The sequence below is a fragment of the Ailuropoda melanoleuca genome, chromosome 19 (genome assembly GCF_002007445.2).
Source record: "Ailuropoda melanoleuca isolate Jingjing chromosome 19, ASM200744v2, whole genome shotgun sequence".
NCBI lineage: Eukaryota > Metazoa > Chordata > Mammalia > Carnivora > Ursidae > Ailuropoda > Ailuropoda melanoleuca.
The window spans coordinates 10,809,286-10,826,589 of NC_048236.1; the positions used below are offsets into that span (position 1 = coordinate 10,809,286).

At 46.1% G+C, this 17,304-nt stretch overlaps 1 protein-coding gene across 1 annotated transcript; it reads right to left on the bottom strand.

Annotated features, from left to right (window-relative positions):
* Positions 1-491: 491 nt before the first annotated feature.
* Positions 492-16,045, bottom strand: GCM1 (glial cells missing transcription factor 1). The gene is made up of 5 exons (XM_019803470.1): positions 15,971-16,045; positions 4,914-5,166; positions 3,858-3,970; positions 2,685-2,813; positions 492-1,229 (listed from the first exon to the last, which is right to left on the bottom strand). Exons 1-5 carry the CDS (start codon positions 16,043-16,045, stop codon positions 492-494), a joined length of 1,308 nt encoding a protein of 435 aa, XP_019659029.1.
* Between the last annotated feature and the right edge of the window lie 1,259 nt (positions 16,046-17,304).

Consider the following 17,304-nt stretch of genomic DNA (forward strand, 5'->3'; position numbering starts at 1 on the left):
TGCCTTCACCAAATTCCCCACCACCACCCCCTGCTCCCCATTTCTGGCAACCACCAATCTGATCTGTTTCTATGAGTTTGGGTTTTTTTAGATTCCACATGTAAGTGAGATCACGGAGTATTTGTCTTTTTCTGACTTATTTCACTTAGCGTAACGCCCTCAAGGTCCATCCATGCTGCCACAAATGGTGGGTTTTCCTTGCTTTTGTGTGGCTAATAGTCCATTGCATGCATGTGTGTGTGTGTGTGTGTGTGTGTATATACACACACACACACACACACACACACACACACACACTGTATTTTATCCATTCCTCTGTTGATGGACATTACGTAGTTGCCATACTTCGGCTATTGAGAATGGATGTTGCAATGACCATGGGAGTATAGGTAGTTCTACTTTTCATTTTCTAAGGAACCTCCATACTATTTTCCAGAGTGTCTGCACTAAATTACATTCCTGCTAAAAGTGTACAAGGATTTAGATTTGGATCATCTTAAAGGACAGAGGTTTAGAAGCATTTCATTGTTGTAGTGATCCAAACCCACGCCCCTCATCTCTTCATCAAAATCCCACTTGCTGCTCTTGCCTGTCAGTGAGTATTGATGGTGGGGATGGGAGGTGTAGGTAAGGAGAAAGGGGTCTTCCTGAGCTGAGTGGCATGTGGTGGAAGGGTAGCAGCTGCTAAAATCCACATGCACCTTCTCTTCATAAATATCACCCCCTGGGTTTGGCCATAATGGGCGACAGCTACTTTCGGCTGCAGGTGTTTCCAGTGGCGTCTGCTGGGAAAAGGGTTCTGCAGAGTTCTGGGAAGGGGAGAAGTCATAAGGCCAGCTGGTCAGAGGAAAAGGATAACTGGGACAACAGCTGTCATTAAGAGAATGTCTCCCCAAAGCAGTGTTTTTATTCCACGTTTGCCGATCATCGTAGTCGGAGAAGACTCCAGAAACAGGATGAAGCAGGTCCCCACTATTATAGATCCAACTACTGGACAGTTTGCATTTCTCATAGAGCTTAGTGGGGCTCAAGGTGGAGGTGGGGTCTGCCAGATCAGTGGGCCCCCCCAAGCAATAGCTCTTGGAGAAGAATAAGCAATCATTCAGTGACTTCTGCTGGGGAGTGTTAGCTATTAAATGTCCACTGTAACTACCAGGCAATTGGACGCCTTCCTGGAAAGACCAAGTTAAAGGTAAACTTCCCCAACTTTGGGTTTCACCTGGAAGAGACTAGAAAGGAAAGCGAAAAGCTCACATTAATAAGTTAAGCAAATTGACACAACTACCACAGGCACCCAGAGTTACTCTGTACAAATAAGCACTCTGTCCGATTTTCCTCATTCCTTACGTACTTGAAGCACAAATGCACAGCGCGGTTTCCCCACGAGCACGGAAAGCCTGAAAGACGCAAAGGCTGCGTCCATTTCCACTGTGAAGCCTACTCACTGGGAAGAGCCGAGTTCCTCTTACTCTTCCGACTCTGAGCAGAGTGAGTGTTTGAAGTGTTTCATCCTCAAACACACATCTGATACGGTAACTGCCTTTGTAAGAGACTAATTAAGAAAAATCAAACTACAGCTACAAAGCTTTATATTATACTTAGTATAACTCAGTGGATCTCTGTCTTGCTCGCTCACTCAGTCTCATACACACACACACACATCATTTCCTTCCTTTTCTATTTTTTGGCGGGGTCTGCAGTCTGAGGGACTAGGGTTTTTGTTTTTCTCAAAAGCCTTTTCTCTGAGCTCATGGGGGTTTTGTTGATCATAAATAGGACCTCTAGAGCATGAAGCGGTAGGTTTATTTCTATAAATAAAGGAAGAGTACTACTTTCCAGTTAATCACAGGGAAAGAAGCGGATTGAGAACTAAGTGATCTGCTTGTTTATACAAGAGGGTGGAGGCTGAGAGACTATGACCAGGTAGAGTAAGTGGGAGGAAATGGCCTTCAGCTTGTCCCAGGGCTGCGAGAAGGACGAGGAACCAGCTATTTGGTTTTTAGAGGCTCACATGTCCCTGTAACAGACCCAAATGTCATTTTTTTTTCTATGTAAGACACATTTAGAACCTCTAGGGACGGACTGGCTCCATCTCTGTCCTCATGAGAAGAAATGTGGAGCACTAGGCAGTAGTAAAATATAGGAATTAGCATCACTGGGAGGCAGACACGCCCACAAACCTCTCGTATGATGCCCATAAAGCCACAGATTTCATATCACAGTTGGGCCTCTCCAACCCCCAACGCTCCAGGTGCCCAATGCTTTCAGAAGCTTCCTGGTTATTTCACTTTGGTAGAGTGTGCTAATCTATTTAAGGGAAGAATGGAAATTTTGGAAAAAAATTTTAAAACACGAGGCTAATATTTTATGGAGACCATTTTAGGTTCATTTCCGAACCAAAATAAAAGTGCCAAATAGAGGTTAAGTACTAATCGAAGTGTCTCCTTGTAATTGTAGTAGGGAAGATGTTTCTAAAATTATATGGCGTTTAAGAGCATTTGAGAGCATGCTACCTAAAAGAGGGTAGAAATTAGAGGAAAACCCCAGACTCCATTTCCTTTCTCTGGGGGATGCTGCCTTGTAGACAGGATGATTTTTACCTCATTGGCCAGTGGGGAGGGACCAGGGACATGTATTGCCCCCACCACAGGGGTGGTGAGCTGCTATATGGGGGGGCAGGTTACCTTTGTCTCTGGGCTCTCCTTCAGCTTTAAGGAGACAGAGGCAGACGCCGTGTGTGCTTTCTTCATTGTTCTTCTCGCCTCGGCTTCCAGTTTGGTTTCTGGTTTTGGATGATCGTGCTCTCCCTTTGACTTACAGGAGACAAGGAAGTAAAATAACAGCAAGATTGTACCTCCCAGTGTGTGAAGTTTCACCCTGTGCCCTGCCACCTGACTGGGTGTTGCTGCTGTTGACGACTGGCACAAGACTGCATCACCCTCTTAGGCCCGTCATGTGCTTTCCTGCCTTTGTTCATGGTGCCCCTCGCCCACCTGGCGAAGTCATACTCACAACCACAGCGAGGGACACTTACAAAGTGCTTCCTACGCTATGTGGAGGAGGCTGCAACAAACACATGATCTGACCGAATCTTCAGCACGGCCATCAGTCGTGCCGCCATCATCACTGCCCCAGCTTACAGAGTAGGAAACCGAAGCTTGGGGAGACTCCACCAGCCAGGCAACCTCCTTCCCCAGCACCACTCGAGGGAGCGGGCAGCCAGGATTCAAAGGATGCTGGAGCTGGCCAAGCTAAGAGCCAGCTCTAGAACATTCGGGAATTCTGGCAGCTGGCTGGGAGCTGGAAATGAGCCATGGCGGGAACTGTTGTTCTCACAGGAGGCTGGCCCACCCTAGCAATCGGCCATTTTCTTTTCAGAGGGTTGGTTGACCAGCACACCACTGATCTAGGCCCAGGCAGTCGGCCCTCAGAGGCCACGCTTTATCCTGTTTATCCCGCCGCCCCCTCAAGTACTTCTTCATATCCACACGTCACACGGAACTGGGGCTTAGGGGACTCTAGTCCCGTGCTGAGGTTTACAGAGCCGGTGAGAGGTCAGAGCTGATATTCAGCCCCGGGTCTGCTGAGGCCGACCACATGCCGCAGCACCGCTAGCCTCAGTGTGATCAGATTACTGACAGCTGCCTCCCCCAACAGGCCCCAGGCGGAGTCGGCCGGCTCCCCTCCTGGCGCCCCAGTTCCTGGCACCTCTGTGGGGGTGTGGGTGCACACCTTGCCCAGAGTGCGCCTCGGGGCTGGTACAGCCTCCCGTGCCCTGTCCATCTCCTGTACGAAACCTCCCCCTGTGCTCTGCACACACTTCTCGAATTAAAGAGAAACGGCATCTCATATCCAACCTGGAAGAAGATGAAACGTCCGTCGTGCCTCCAGAAGTTGGTGACCGGGAAGCCCCCGTGCCCTCGGCAAGGAATGAGCTTCAGAGGCCCGTCACAGTTGGGACAGCGTTTCCCTGTGAGAGAGCACAAGCAGGTGACCATGCCAACTGAGTCCCGAGTCCTGAGTCTGTGCAGCCCCAGCAGTTGGCACTGGACTCCAGGATGGCAGAGAACAGACCCAGGCACAGCGTTACAGGCTCCCTTCCACTGGGCATTCCCTCTGACCCCCACAGGCCTAGCCAGCAACGTGCCCCAGACCAGTCCCACACGGGGGTAGAGGAAGGGGTTCCCTACAGAGCGGGCTATTTCACAGGTCAAGGGAGAGCTCTTCTGAGCAGAAAATCCCTCCCTCCGTATTTACTGATACTTGAAATTCTTTGTAGAGAAGAGGGCAGAATTCTTTCACTTCACGATTAGAATTTAGGGTCAAGAAGCAAAGTCACATGAGAGAAAGAGCACAGCTCCTAAATTTTCATTAAAGTGTAAATGACTGAGACCAGAGACCAGATCCTTTCCTGAGAGCAAGTTTTCAAGCTTACAAGGAAAGAGCACGAAGTATCTTGAGGTCTGAAGCAGGCAAAGTGCAGGGAATGTTGAATGGATCTGTTTCACAGTCTGAGAACGTGGCAAAGAGAAGCAAAGCGGACATGATCATGGCATGGACCTAAACAGCGTGGAACGGAGTCTAGCCATCATCTCAAACCTCGACCCACTGCTCCTACTCCAGATCAAAGCATTCACTGAGCTCATGGGAGGGACCCACTCCCCACGACGTCAAGCGGCAAGTGGGATCAACCCCTTTCTCCGAGACTTTACGTGGGCGCACTGATGAACTAATGTGAGTCCCTGCAGGGACGTATCTGCTTCACTCGAGAGGCCTCGAGTCAGGGGCCTTAACCCATGGGAGCGGTTTTGAAGGCAGGTGCCCTGGGCACGGGAGATCCGCAGGGCAGATCTGGGGGGAGGAGGCGGGTGGATGCCAGCTTCCTCGCTGCGCCGGGCGGGAGCCCTACTCACTCTGCTGCTTCTGCCGGGCTTTGTCGCAGATGGCAGGTCGCAGGTAGACCTTGCGGCCCTCCTCGGCGGAGCAGTCGCGGCTGCACACCACCACACCCAGGCAGGACTTCTTGAGGATGCGGGAGTTGTGGTTGTTGGTGTTGCGCATGGCCCAGCTGCTCAAGTGCCGCTGTGCGTTCCTGTCCTCCGAGCTGTAGATGTGCTTCTCGTAGGAATCTGGCCATTCCTGGAACCAGTCGGTCTTTTTCACATTCTGATAAAACACAAAGAATATTGCTATATTTTAAGCGAGAAAACACAACGGTGGGGCGCCTGGGAGGCTCAGGTGGTGAAGCATCAGCCTTCGGCTCAGGTCATGCTCGCAGGATCCTGGGATCGAGTCCTGCATCAGGCTCCCTGCTGAGTGGGGAGTCTGCCTCTCCCTCTGCCCCTCCCCCCTCTCATACTCTAATAAATAAAATCGTAAAAAAAAAAACCAAAAACACCCACAAGTGTTCATAGATGTGAAGGGTTTGGCACCCAAGAGCTATGGAGACCTTTGGCAAAGACCAACGAGGGCTTCATTCCGACACGGGATCTGAGCACAGCCCAGCAGCAGCAATGGGACTGCTGTGTCTATGGAACTTTGCTTCCCGGACCAAGATGAGTTGTCATTCAGTGCCCCCCGCTTCCCTTGAGTTCTACCCCATTGATGTTTCTGTAGCCCTTGGTGGTAAGACTTATTGACCATTTCTCACAAAGAATTTTTGAGGGTGAAGTAATATTATCGTGCTCTTACACAATCGGTGGAAAACACTGTGGCAGGGTAGTGAGATAATGTCTCATACCACACTGTGGTTACCTTATCGGGAAGGCGAAGGGTTTACGCAGTCGCCAGCACTGAGCAGTGGGAAAACTAGAGAGCCCGGGTTTGGGAGGCTTCTGACAGCCACTTTCTCCCCTGGGGAGATCGTCTTCCTTTTTCTCTACTTCTAGCTCCATGGGCTCCAACAAGGCAGAGGAGCAAGGTAGAGTTTCCTTTGGCTGGAAAGTTCTATGTACTTGCCCAGCACTGGCCCTATCCCCCGTGCGTGAACATCTAAGCTCTCCTCAAAAAGATCAGGGACACGGGACACTCAATCCTTATGGCATTTGTTGTCGGACTTTCTGTGCTTCTGTTTCCTCATCTGTAGAATAGGGATAATGAGAGCTGCCTACCTCAAGTGTGGTTCTGAGAATATGATAATATATAAAAAATACATAGCACAGCCCCTAGCATGGAATAAGCTCTCAATAAATGTCAGTTGCTGATGTCGAGGCTCACGTTCCTTAGGCCCTCTGGTGCACAGATCCTGGATTCGACAGATCCTGCCTCGTTCTCAAGAATGACAATCATTAAGCAAGGCTCCATACTCAAACTTAGGTTGTGTCCATCCCCATAGCCTCCAGAGACCTGGCACGATAGAACATTTTTCATCAAGAAGATTCCAGAAGGTCAGAGAGAAGATTCTAGAAGATCCAGAAGGAGAGAGCAGGGTGCCTCTCTTTTGATTCCCCAACAAGAAAGCAGGCACAGAATATGAGGGAAAAAAAGAAGACATTTTAGAAGGAGAAGAGAAAACATCAACATCAGGATGGAAGGGCAGCACGGGGAAATTGGTGTTTACTGAGTTAGATTTCAAGTTTAAAATGTACCAAAGAACTTTGTAACATGAGACTCTGGGCAAGTGACTATCTCTGAAGCCTCATTTTGCTCTTCTCCAAAATGGACATAGTGATAAAATATTCTTCAAAAAAGTACCATGAAGAGCAGATGTGCTGTATCCTCTAAGTCTGATATAATGATAGGTGTCACTTGTATGGCCTGTCATGGGAACGAAGGTGGATCCGAGGAAATATAAATGAGAGGTTTTGTGTACACTGAGAGGTAGGGCTTGTTAACAGTTAAGAGCTGGGGTCTACAACCTAGGCCTGTAGGTCAAATCCAGTCCATTACCCTTTTTTGGTAAAGTTTTATTAGAACACGGCCATGCTCACTCATTTAAGTGTTGTCTGTGCGTACTTCACACTACCACGGCAGAGTGGAGTTGTTGTAACACAGACTGTATGGCCCATAAAACCGAAAACACTGACTACCTGGCCCTCTACAGAAAGTTTCCTGACCCCCAGTTAAGAGCATGGCCCGTGAGGTCGATGGCCTTGGTGAGTCTCACCGAAGCTCCTGGCCCTCTGGCCGCCTCCACTTCCTGCTCTCCCGCTCTGTAAAATGGAGGTGGCAGGACTACCTGCCTCTTGGGGTGTGAATGAGTTAACACACACGAAGCGTTTAGAACAGCGCCTGGAGCACTAGATCCTGGGCCACAAGCAGCCAGTGTGTGTACGAGCCACCGGATTTCAGGAGGGAGAAGACCCACAGAGAGGCCCCTTCATGCTTTAAACCTTGCCAAGCCAAACCCAAGATGGGAGTCCAGGCCCCTAAAAAGCTACTTTAAGCTCTACTGGTGCAATTGATTCCACAGCCTTCTTTCTCAGAGCAACGGCTCAGGGGAACCCTTCAGGTACTGCACTGTAAGTGCTGTGGGAAGGGGAATGGAGGAGGGAGTATGGCGTCTGGAAAAGTCCCCTCTGGTCCATCGGGCAGCTACAGCAGAGCTGGCCAGGCCAAGGTGCTGAATGGACTGTCTGCTTTCTCCAGTTCTTTCCCTCCCTCCCCTAATTCCCTGGTAATTCTGAGCTGGCCCCTACCCTCCTGCTTCCTCCACCCACCTTCTCTTCTCTTCCTTCTGACCTAAGGCTCTAAATAATGCCCTCTTGTTTTCTGGGGTCACAGGCCATAGGAAGCATGGTATTTTATCTTCTGAAATAATAAAATGCAGGTTAAACACTAAAATGTGGACCTTTAACAATCTGGACTGTAAAAATCGACCAGTGCATTTAAATAATTCAAACACAAAGCACAGCTGTCAGGGTAGCAGAGACAAGGGCAGGGCAGACTTGAAGAGAAGCGGGGATTTTCATTTCCAAGGTGAGCGGCCCCTGAAGGCTGGTCAGCGTCATTAATCCCAGGAACCAGGAGGAGGGGAAGGTGTATGTGAGTGTCTCGCATTCTCAGAGGAAGAAATGATCTCCCCTGTCTTCCCCCCGCCCCCAATTTCCTCTCAGTTTAATGTACATTTTGATCTCCCTTTGAAGCTTCCTCTTTGACTTACACATTAATTATAAATATATTGTTTAGCTTCCATGTATTTGCAGATTTTCCTATTGCCTTTTGCTATTAATTTCTAGTCTGGTTCCACTGCACTTGGAGATCACTGTGTGTTTTCAATTATTTTAACATTGTTGAGGTTTGTTTTAGGGCTTATAGTATTTTCTCTTTTCTTTTAAAAATATTTATTTAATTTTTTTAAGTAAGCTCCATACCCAGTGTGGGGCTTGAACTCACAACCCTAAGATTAAGAGTCACATTCTCAACCTACTAAGCCAGCCAGGTGCCCCAGGGCTTGTACTATTTTCTACATTTGACTGTCTTTTTTTTAAAGTTTATTATTTTTGTTTTGTTTTGTTTTTTGTTTAGTAGCCTCTATACCCAGTGTGGGGCTTGAACCCATAATCCCCAGAGTCACATGCTCTCCTGACTGAGCAAGCCAGGTGCCCCTACATTTGACCATCTTTGAAGCTCCCTGCCCCCCCCCCCAACCAGAAGCCTGTCCACTGACAGCCTACATTTCCAGTCCCATCAGTAATGCAGTCATAATTCTGACAGCGTATTAACTTGAGAAAATGACTAGGAGTAAACGTGTTCGTATCAAGCTCTTCTCTATGCCCAATCTTTTGATTTGGATGCTGTGTGGAATCTTTGACATCTTTTGACATGGAAATTGAGACAAAACCCAGATTCCCATAATGTAATGTAACGTAATTCCCACATGTCAATGAATGACAGTGATTTCTGAAAGCCCTGTAAATTCAAGGTGCCAGAGAGGTAAAATTTAAAAAGCAAGAATAATCATTTCTTAATCTTGTTTAGCAGATCTCCATAAAATATTTTCTTCTTTTCTGATCTTGTGTTTATTTTAATTTCTAACTTTTCATGAGTAACTTTGTTTTTCCTCTTGGTTAAGAAGTTTATAATTTAAAGGGAATATTCTTCAGGTTTCCAACAGGTCAATCTAATGAATTTATATTTTGCCATCTCCTGGGTAACATCACTGGGAGTTTAATTAACATTTCTATGACTTCTGTAATTTTTTTGCTAAGAGACCTACTCCTCTAACTCACTCAAAATCTTTGCAACTCCATGGAATTCTAGAGCACCCAACCTTCCTTATTCTGCTTTGCTTAACTACATCAATTCTAATAGGGTCCCTTAAAAATTAAATATATACTATTATATAAAGCTAATAAAATGAAAATGAAAATTTTGAAATAAGGTATCCAAACACCTACATTACCATCTTATTATATTAAAATTGATTTCACTTAGACTATAATCCACTCTCATATAAAGCAGTTATCTGCAGGTCTGCTTTAATGCTAATAATAGCTTAATTCTTTATAAATGAATGTTTCCAAATAAAACAGGGAGAGCAAACAGATACACCTTCAAGCAAATCAGACAGAGGGAAAAAATGAGATGTTACTTATGGAACACTGAAAAACCAATTCAATCAGCATTCTGCTTTCCATACACATTTTCAGGAACTTATCTTTTCTTGGCCAACTGAAAACCAAACCCCAAGTGTTATCAAAGGAAGAAATTCAACTCAACTAAATGCTTTGGAGTTAACTCAAGAGTGACTCCTTAGGCTACTACTGCAATTTCCTACCTCTGTTAAAGGGTCAAAATTCAAAACAAAACTGTCCTTATTTATTCAGACAATACTAAGGTGGGCCAGAGTACTCTCTCTATCAAACTCTCTATCACTTGCTGCTCTCTACTCTTCTTCCCTTTTCCACTCTACCTGGTTAAGTGAGGGACCTTCTGGCAGCCCCCTGGAACAGAGTTTCTCCTACCACAGATGCAGTAATGTCCCCATCCCCATCACACCAGGAGCATAGGTGGCAGCATAATTCTGGCTCCAGTCGTGGGGATTCAACGACCAAGGGAGCCCAATATAGGTGGAGTTGTCCCAGGAAGATCAAGGGGAACGCCAGCAAGGAGGACACAGTCATAGATGTACCTGTCAGACCAACAACAGTGTGACCTGATCACGCAGGCAGATAATAATTGACAAGAAATCCAGAATCTGGTTTACCTGTTAGCTCTTGAGTGCCAAGACACATCTGATTACTCCTTCTGGCTCACTGTGATTACATTTAGCCACATGAACTCACTGAAAGAGCTCGAAGATTTACCTTCACTTATGAGTCTGAGGCAAAGGCAACCTTGCTGGCTAAAATCATGGTCCAGGAATGAACTAATTGGAGACATGGCTTCTTTATGGTTGACTCACCAGGTTTTAGGTTGATCTGTGTTTATGTTTAGCCTATGTATATTTTTTTTTATCTTTTCTTTATAAAAGAATGTACTTAAGCCTTGGAATTTTGTGAGTTAATGTCTTGGTGTGGCTTTGGCCATAGATTTTTTTTTTTTAAAGATTTTATTTATTTATTTGACAGAGATAGAGACAGCCAGCGAGAGAGGGAACACAAGCAGGGGGAATGGGAGAGGAAGAAGCAGGCTCACAGCAGAAGAGCCTGATGTGGGGCTCGATCCCATAATGCCGGGATCACGCCCTGAGCCGAAGGCAGACGCTTAACCGCTGTGCCACCCAGGCACCCCTGGCCATAGATTTTTTTTTTAAGTAAGCTCTATGTCCAACACGGGGCTTGAACTTGTAACCCTGAGATCAAGAGTTGCATGCTCTAATGACTGAGCCAGACAGGCACCCCTGGCCACAGGTTTAATCTGAAAACTACTCATGCTCACTAACAAAATGATTCAGGGTTTGTCTGCAGTGCTGCTATTGCAACACCCTGTACTTGTACTCAGAGAAACTGCCAGTGTTAGGAACAGGGCGGGTGGAGCTNCAAGAGTTGCATGCTCTAATGACTGAGCCAGCCAGGCACCCCTGGCCACAGGTTTAATCTGAAAACTACTCATGCTCACTAACAAAATGATTCAGGGTTTATCTGCGGTGCTGCTATTGCAACACCCTGTACTTGTACTCAGAGAAACTGCCAGTGTTAGGAACAGGGCGGGTGGAGCTGCCCAAGTGGGTGCTACTTAGGAAAAAAAAGAAGTGATTCTCTTCCCAATTTCCAAACAAGAAAAAGAAAAAAAAGCACTTTTTTAGGTATTCAAGGCTGTCAAGAGTTACAGTCAGTATTAATGAGACTGTTGTAATAAACATTTTTAATGTAGGGAAGACTAAACCAACACCAGACATTTGCTGCTTGGGCCAAGCAAACCCCAAAGCAATTATATTTGCACCTTTATTTTATTTTTTTTAAAGATTTTATTTATTCATTTGACAGAGACAGCCAGTGAGAAAGGGAACACGAGCAGGGGGAGTGGGAGAGGAAGAAGCAGGCTCCTAGCAGAGGAGCCTGATGTGGGGCTCGATCCCACAACGCTGGGATCACGCCCTGAGCCGAAGGCAGCCACTTAACGACTATGCCACCCAGGCGCCCCAATATTTGCACCTTTAAAATGAAAATGTAATTTAAAGGGAATAAAAAGGGAAAGCAAACTGGTGTACCACATTGGCCTGGAACAGAGATTTCTATCAATGGTGGTTTTGAGTTAAATTGAGTGCCTGGGGTTCAGGGCTGGCACCCTGGGGGCTGGATTATGGAGAAATGGTGTCAAAATAACCACACATTAGAGGAGCGACCAGAAACAAGTGAAAGGAAAATTTATAAAGATACAACATGCGGCCGAAAGGAAGAGGAAGCACACATGAAACACACAGAGGGGAGGATGGCTTAGCCGGGGCAAGCGGACTCTGAGCCCCAGATCCAATCATGATGCCTCTGGCCCCAAAAGCCTAACAGCTGCCCACTTCCTGGAAAACAACTGAATCTTCTCGGGACAGCCTGCTTCCAAACCGCCTTTCCAGCCAGTAGCCTCCCCAGTCTCCCTGCTGTCCCTGCTGAAGGGCTGTGCACAAGCTCCCTCAAACGTAGAGGCTAAAGGGCCCTTGGACTTTGGTGCTCTGCTCTGCCTTGACAGTCTTGTTGCTTCCTTTCCCTGCCCTAATCCTTTTACATTTCACGAGGCACTTCCCCAAGAAAGCCCTTTGCCAAAAGCTCTGCCTTGCTTCCCATGTCCAAGGCACGTTGAATTACAGACTTCCTCTTGCAAGGACCTCCAGCATTTTACTGCATGACATAGGTTCTCTGTTCAGGCATGGCCCTTGTTCCATTTGCCCAGAAGATCATGAGCCCTTCCATGAAAGTTAGCATAGCTCAATGGCCCCATATTCCCAGAGTCTGCTGTAGTCTCTGGCACATTCCAGTCACTCAGAAATGTTTGGTGTCCTTTTTTAAAATATTAAATTAAATTTATTTGAGAGAGAGAAAACACGCAAGCAGGGGAAGGGCAGAGGGAGAGAGAGAATCCTAAGCATGTTCTGTGCTCAGCGTGGAGCTCAATCTCCCAACCCTGAGATCACGACCTAAGCTGAAATCAAGTCGGACACTTAACTGACTGAGCCACCTGGGCACCCCATGAATGTTTGAGGTCCCAATGAGGACATCAGCATTCACGGTTGCCAAAAATTAACCCATAAATCTTGACATGTCTGAGATGTATAAGGGGCTATGTAATTTCAGGGAATGGAACATACTATCAGCATTCAGGGGCCACAATCCATTGAGTGGATTAGGAGAGAAACGGGTCTACAAGTCGCCAGAACTTGCCTACACGTTGCAGAAGTAGTCATTCTGGCAAGAGCACAAAACTCTGAGAAACAAACTCCAAACCACCTGTATGAGATTTACAACAGTAACAAGCAATTGCATTTGATCCTTCAAACCACATTTTTGTGTGTGCCTGAACAGGTAGTCTGAGGAACATGAATCGCCAGAGGGGCTCTACAGAGAGGGCTCCAGGGTCAAAAACAAGTCAGAGCCACAGCGGCGGACACAGCCTCCTCCGGGGAGCACCGCCAGCACATACGTGGATGGAAGTCTCTGAGTCTGCCGCAAAGAAAACTGTTTAACTTTATCCATCCTGGTGTTTCTGTTTTTCTACCTTTACAATACCTACAAAAATACCGCCGCCCTTGTACTCTACAGAACACACTCTGGGAAACACTGCTCTAAGCAGATTGCACAAGGAGTTACTATTTTCCTTTTAACAAGGAGGTACTGAGACTTAAAGTCGTTTTGTTTAGAGTCACACAGATTCTAAGCTGTGGAGCCGTTTGCTAATGAATTCCCCATTTGTCCATTGCTGTTAACACATGCCAGGAATTGCGTTGGCACTGGGCTGCCACTTCTGGAAGGCAGGCTGCCTTCCTCATCTCAGGTCACAGAATCCTAGACCCGTGAGTGCAACCGCCTCATTTTCAAAAGAGGAAAGGGAGTCTCGGTAAAGATAAACAACTCCCCAAGGCTTTACAGATTAAAGAGAGGCAGAACTGGAATTCTAAGCCAGGGTTTTGTCCCCATACCCTGGCTTACACCACGCAACCACTCAGCCTCGAAATACTCACGACCAGATATACTCACAAAGCCTAATCAGCTTAGAAATCTTTTCAAGACCTTTTTATTTTTCACCTCAACTGGTTCTTTGTATGATTCCAGAGCCAGCATAAACCCAGATCAGGATGATGATGTCTCTGCTTAAGGGACACAGCACTTTCCTTTTTTTCCCTTTTTTCCTTTTTTTTTTTTTGAGAGAGAGAGAGAGAATGCAGAAGCCGGCGGGGGTGGGGTGGGGGGGGAGGCACGGACAGCGGGGACAGACAGAATCTTAAGCAGGCTCCACACCCAGCGCAGTCCAATGCAGGGCTGGACTGGACGCTGGGCTCAACCTCACAACCCTGAGATCACTACCCCAGCCAAAACCAAGAGTTGGAGGCCTAACTGACTGAGCCAGCCCGGCACCCCAGGGGACACTGCACTTCTAATCATTTCACTGGCATATTTACAAGGGCACTTGTTGAAGGTCACCAAGTTATTTCCATGAGCCATCGTACTTTTTGATTAAGTATAAAGGATACATTTTCAAAACTGCATTGTGTATTTTTGGTGTAAATTTCTGAATTTAATGTCTTGGGTAGCTGAGAATATATTTGTTTTTTGGAAATTCATATTGGAAAATGAACTTTTATGAGCCCTGAGTTTTCCTCCAGAGGAGTGGTGCTTCCTTTCTTTTGTCTACAGATCCGGTGAATGATATGGATCCTCTCTCCCAGAAAAAAATGCCTATTAGTACGCAGTGTCACCCACCATTTCAGAGGGTTCTGAAACCCCATTAAAACCCCTGCTCTAGGACGCAACACTGCGAATCTTCCACGTACCTGCTTACTCTACTCGTGATGCTTGGGATACCCAGCGGCTACTTGTGAGCTGCAATCATCAAATTAGGAATAGGCAGCAATATAGGTCTCCGTGCCAGGTGTAACTAAAATGTACCCTCAAGTTTCCCCTAAAACAGCTACAATAATCATAAACCAATTAAGACCAACCATAAAAGGGCACCTGGGTGGCTCAGTCGGTGAAGCATCTGCCTTCGGCTCAGATCATGATCTTGGGTCCCCGGGATGGAGCCCTGCATGGGTCTCTCTGATCAGCAGGGGGCCTGCTTCTTCCCCTCCCTCTGCCCCTCCTACTGCTCGTGCTCTCTCTCTTTCTGAAATAAATGAATAAAATCTTAAAAAAAAAAGCAACTATAAGGACAAATCCCTACATTAGGTATTTATATGATTCAGCTCTGGTTTATTTAACCATCTTAACTGAGTGGAAAGCAGGGTATACTTTGTGTCTTCAGCTCTTCCAAGACCTACTGAGAGGTAACATACGTGGGAATTTAAGAGAAAACATAGAGAAACAAAATGAAATCTTCATTAGAGTGAAATTTGGAATGATCTGGAAGTCTTCATTAGAATGAAATCTGGAATGGTCATAAATCAAGACTGTGGAATCTCATTTCTTCTACCCTGCTTGAGAAAATCCAAATTTCTTGCTCCCTAGAATCCTGCAGACTAGCTTGACTTTTCCATTACAAGGTACTGGTGATCTCCAGTCAGCCTTCCCAATGCCCTTTCCAACAACTTCCAGTGAAAACATCCTTTGAATGCCAAAAAGGGAGTCAGGGGTGGTCAGTTTTAAACAATTAATATTTTCCACCAAATTAAGAGTTCAAAAGTCAAATGCCAAAAAGGAAGGTAAAGAAAATATGAAATGGAAGTCTTCTCTGTAGCTGGAAGAGAGCCCAGTGTGTATGCATCGCGTATCACTTACAAAAGTTTGACAAGAGCTGCTCTATCCCCTAAGAGCACTACTGGACATTCCACTTACAGACTTAATTTAAAACCATTACTATATTGGGGTGGCTGGGTGGCTCAGCTGGTTAAGCCACTGCCTTCGGCTCAGGTCATGATCCTGGAGTCCCAGCATCGAGTCCTGCATCAGGCTCCCTGCTCAGCAGGGAGTCGGCTTCCTCCTCTGACCCTCCCCCCTCTCACGCGCGCTCCCTCTCAAATAAATAAATAAAACCTTTAAAAAAATAAAAATAGATAAAGCCATTCCTATATAGCAAATAAGGCTGTATGGGAATTTGTGCACTATGCAGAGTCAATCTACTGGCAAATACCATAACATGGACTTTATTCTACCAGCTAGCTAGGGTGGGTACGTGAGCCAGGCCAAACTCTCAAAGACAGGGGAGGTAGCATTTTCTGTTTCAGTCTGTAACTGTTGTGGGGCTGGGGGGGTGTCTGATAGGTAAGACCCGCTCAAATTCTAGGTCATGCATCTCCTCTTCAAATTCCTCAGCTGGTTGCCCAGCTGAAGCTCTGCAGGAGACGCATCTCCCCAGCTTGGACCCTCACCAATTTCCTTCCAGGTTTAGCAAGTTAAGGCTTCAGAGTCAAATGCGGAAGGCAGATTCTTAGGTAAGTACATACCTGTGGCAGCTTCATATCATTAATATCCCAGCTTAACATCTCCTTGTCCTCGGAATCGAAGTCTTCAGGCTCCATGACAGTCAGGTCAATCACAGGTTTCTGTGTATCCACTTTCCCGCAGAAGTCGTGGAGAATTTTCCTTTCAAAGGCTTTTCGTACAGTCGGATCAACCCACTCTTGACTCAAGCAGCTTAGACCTGGAGACTGTTTTCTGACACTAAAAAATAAGTGATAGTAATACTGACCATTAAAGAGATAAAAATCAGTATTCGCCTGCCAGAAAAGCCTGTCTCATTGACATTTTTGTAAGCACCAGCATACAAAATAACACCACACAGAAGTCATTAGTGATCTTGTGGCAATAAAGCTTGACCATGGGGAAGGAGAAATACCATGATCCTTGCTTTCACCTCAGCTTGGCACTGCCTTTCTCCCTGCTTGGCCCAGGTTGGGAAAGCCTGAGTAGGGACCATTGTCACCTGCAGCCAACGGTTAGAACTTTTCCTGCATACACCTGGGGACAAGAGGGAGAGCTGGCTTCGTGTTGTTTTCGTGGATTTACCTTCGTACAGTGGCTAATGTGTGGTTCAAGTTACAGGTGGGAAACATCACAACCAAATGTATTTAGAAGTATTTTTTAAATCTAAGTAGCCACAGAGATGAATTTTTAGCTCCTCAATAAATCCGGTGTGTACTCTGTATCTTCAAGTATTATCAATGGGTATCCTCAAATCAGATTCCCTCTAAAACCTTGGCATTAGTGACATTTGGGACCTGATAGTTGTTTGCCGTGGGAGGTTATCTTGCGCACGGCAGAATGGTTAACAGCATTCTTGGTCTCTGACCATTTACTATCAGTAGCAACGCATCCCTTTGTTGTGACAACTAAAAATGTCTCCAGACACGGCCAAATGTCCCCTGGAGGGGGCAAAACTGTTTGAGAACTATTGCTTTAAAACTGTTTCCTGACTTTAACTCCAAGCACCCTTCAAGACTTTCTAACAGAAATCTCCCTCTTCCTTGGCCCCCACCCGGAAAATTCTCTCTCACTTTACTGGGATTAAACTGTATTATGTAAATGACAGAGATTTAAAAATGTTTGTGCAGACTGCATTTCTTCCCCCATGAGAAATACCACTCTGGTTTCTACTCATAATTGGTTAAAGGAGATACCCAAAAAAAAGAAACGGAAGGAAAAAGAAGAAAGGAAGAAAGAAAGGAAGGAAAGAAGGAAGGAAGGAAATGTTCTACTCTAAAAACTAATCGTTTTACAAATGAAATGTCCTTCTTAGTGGAACACAAAGTTAAACATGTTAATATATGTGACATCTCCA